This window comes from Frankliniella occidentalis, unplaced genomic scaffold (genome assembly GCF_000697945.3).
Source record: "Frankliniella occidentalis isolate FOCC.00 unplaced genomic scaffold, Focc_3.1 Scaffold7, whole genome shotgun sequence".
Classification (NCBI taxonomy): domain Eukaryota; kingdom Metazoa; phylum Arthropoda; class Insecta; order Thysanoptera; family Thripidae; genus Frankliniella; species Frankliniella occidentalis.
In genome coordinates, this window is record NW_026267137.1 from 2,655,467 (window position 1) to 2,658,562 (window position 3,096).

Here is a 3,096-nt window from a genome sequence, read left to right on the forward strand (position 1 = left end):
ATGTCTTCTGTAAATTTAATGCACTTCGCTCAGCTACCCCGTGCATAATGTTAACGCACGGGGCCCCCCAAATCTCTTTCAAGGAGCAGGGAACGGTTGCCTACCTACTAGGCGGACCCTCATTCGGTATAGTTTTGTTGTTTTTTATTTCTTCTGTAAATTTAATGCACTTCGCTCAGCTACCCCGTGCATAATGTTAACGCACGGGGCCCTACGTACGGCTCGCTTCTCGCGTGGCGGGAACCCTCTGGCGCCCCGCTGCTTACCTGGCGAAGCGCGTGTGCTTGCCGAAGGTCTCGGCGCCGGTGAGGATCTCGAGCAGCCTGAGGACGTAGACGGACACGGGGGTGGGCAGGGCCCGGCGCGGCGGCGGCGGCGCGGCGGCCTGCTGCAGGCCCTGCTCCTCGGGGAAGTCGACGTCGCCGTCATCGTCCTCCTCGACGGAGTGGTCCGCTGCAGCCCCGGGGCCGGTGGCGGCGTCCTGCTCCAGGCTGGCGTTGGCGGCCCGGGCCAGGGCCGTCGTCACGCACCCCGCCAGCACCAGGAGGACGACGATGGGGAGGGCCTTCATGGTGTCCTGGCGATCGAGTGGCGCTGCTGTCTGCCGAGACGACTGCCTTCTGTCTGCCCGGCGTCCTGTGATTACGGGCTGCTGTGGTCAGCCGGACCCGCCGCCCCTCCCCGGCCCCCTCTGTGTTTCACACCTCCCCTCCCCCGCGCGGGGCCACTCCACTGACCTGGGAGGGGCGGGGGCGCCCCCCGGGGGCTCTGCAGGACCCGCGGGGACTGGGGGCGTGATGCTCATGCTCGCCCCCGCCCGCCGCCCCCTGCCCGCCCCACCGGCCGCAGACCACGCCGTTTTAAGTCGGTCCGACCCAATTCGGCTGAACGAGTTTGAGAGCGCGGCGTGGCGTGGCGGCAAGGTGCGTCGTGGCGGAGGAGGCCATCTTAGCCCTCGTGCGGCTACACGGCCAGCCAAGGGCAAAGGTGTTGTTGACTTGCCGCGCAGTAAATGTAATTATTTCCCGAAGCCCTTTTGGATACTCTCTCACCCACCCCCTCTCCTCCTCTCCACAACACACGCACAGGTCGCTACGTCGTAGGGGCAGGTCGGGGCGGTGTAAGGCAGAACATCGCATCGGCCGACGTGCCCAGGGCGCGTAGCGTTGACTATTTCCTGCCTATTCCGCCAAGGTGCCCCGTGCCCCGGCCGAGGCCCCGGCCCAGGTGGCCCCAGCCGGGGCTAATCACGGGGCTAATCAACATCCAAATGACGAACAGTGAGTGAACGGTGTAGCAGTGCCCCACAAGGTGAGGCGAGGCGAGAAATGTCGGGCTTCGGGTCACATTGCTGGCGCCGGAGTCATGAACTTCTCTGGCATATTACATCGACGGTTAATAATTACTTGATTATTTTTTTTGCTGCTTTGTTTCACATTTTGTGTTGCGTGCCTGATGGAGCAAGCCGGGCCGAAAGGATGGGGAGGGAAGGGGGAATAGTTAATATAGCGCCAAGCGATCGGAAATAAAAAAGAAAGGAAAATTATTCCATTATTTTTTTTTGTAGTCCCGCTGCTTTTTGTTCTGCCTGCACTAACGCTCGTTCACAAACTCCGGCCCGAACCCAAAATATTTGCTTGAATTTCCCGACGCGTTATTTGGGTATGTTTTGTTTTGCGGTGTAAGGTTGGCGACCCCCATCGCACCGCTAACCAGGGCGATCGACCGTTATACAGTCAAACGGCACTACTTACAGTGTTCTCTACGGCTGTGGCTCTCGGGCACGTGTGAGTGACGTCGCCCCCCCCCCCTTTTTCCTCTTGCGACTGCTCGACGTTAAAGAGTCAGGATTAGGTGATATGGAAAGACGTTTCTTCCTTACAAAAAAAAATAAAAATTTATGTATGATGGTATGGACACAGGACTATCACCCGAAACGGATTGCACAGTTTGTAACAAACAACTTTCACCTTTCCTCGCCGACAAACTCACGGCCCACCGGCCTCAGCCGCAATGAGCCAGGCGGAGGTCTCTCGAGTCGACGCGCGGTTTGCGAGTGATTTTTGTTCTCGGCGGAGGGACGGTCGGGAGGGTGGGCACGTTAAAGCCTGGCGAGTACTCTTGAGATTGATTGGTTTGAACGGGACGTGACGGAGCAGGGGAGAGGGGGGGGGGGAGGGCAGCAGAAGACGGCCAACTCAATGACATTCACTCTGAACATCCGCAGCGCGGATAGGTTGGACGTCGTACGTCTACGTTAATTTGTTGTAGTTTGCAATACGGTTGTGGTTTAGTTACACAAAAAACGCATAAAGAAATATCCTCCCACAAAATTGCACTGCTGCCGTGGTAGCGTCCTTCCGGGTTCAAACACTGCCCCGGGCCAGGCCGGGCCCGGCGGGGGCGCGCGGGCGCTTTTTCTTGTGCTCTTCTCGCCCTGCTCGACGTCGTCCTCGCCTCCTTTTTTCGAGCCCCGGTCGGGTCGGCCCGGCAGAGCCTCTGACACTCCATCAGGGACGTCCACGAGGGCTGGCCGGGGCGGCTGGAGGCCTGCTGGCTGGAGGAGCCGCCCGCGCCCCTACCCTCGCCTCTCCAGCCGCACCCCCTCCCCCACTGGACGTGCGGAGGCTGTGCGCCGCGGCGCCAGGCGCCAGTGAGGACTCGGCAGTCGAGCCGGCAGCACGACGGAACACCCCGCCCCGCCTCGCCCGCCACGCCCCGCCACGCCCCTCGTCCACGTGGCCCGCCCGGCCGGGGACGTGCTCCCGCTCGCTCGCGCGGTTCGGCGCGGACCCACCCCATCCTCCCCCACCCCTCCCCCGCCGCTCGGCGGCAGCGTCCAGCATGCTGCTCTTCATGGTCACGACCCTGGTGCTCATGCTGCTCCTGGCCACCACCATGATGGCAGCCGTCACGGCCAACGCGGCGTGCTGCTGCTGCAGCTAGCCGTCAACATGACCCGGGAGGATTAGTCACGTGATATAGTTGTTGCATGGCCCGTCGCCAGGTGGCAGCAGTGGCGGCAGCTGCACAAGTGACCGCTGCAGGGCCTGCTCGGCTGGCAGGCGGACGGCTGCGGTGTGACGTGTGACCACA

General features: G+C 61.8%; 1 protein-coding gene across 1 annotated transcript in view; it reads right to left on the reverse strand.

Annotated features, from left to right (window-relative positions):
* LOC113206643 (uncharacterized) overlaps positions 1-646 on the reverse strand; it is a 5,127-nt gene extending 4,481 nt beyond the window's left edge. The window contains exon 1 of the mRNA XM_026422809.2: positions 267-646. Within this exon, the coding sequence (XP_026278594.1) occupies positions 267-571 (305 nt within the window). The 5' untranslated portion in view covers positions 572-646. The remainder of the gene's footprint in view (positions 1-266) is intronic.
* Positions 647-3,096: the final 2,450 nt, after the last annotated feature.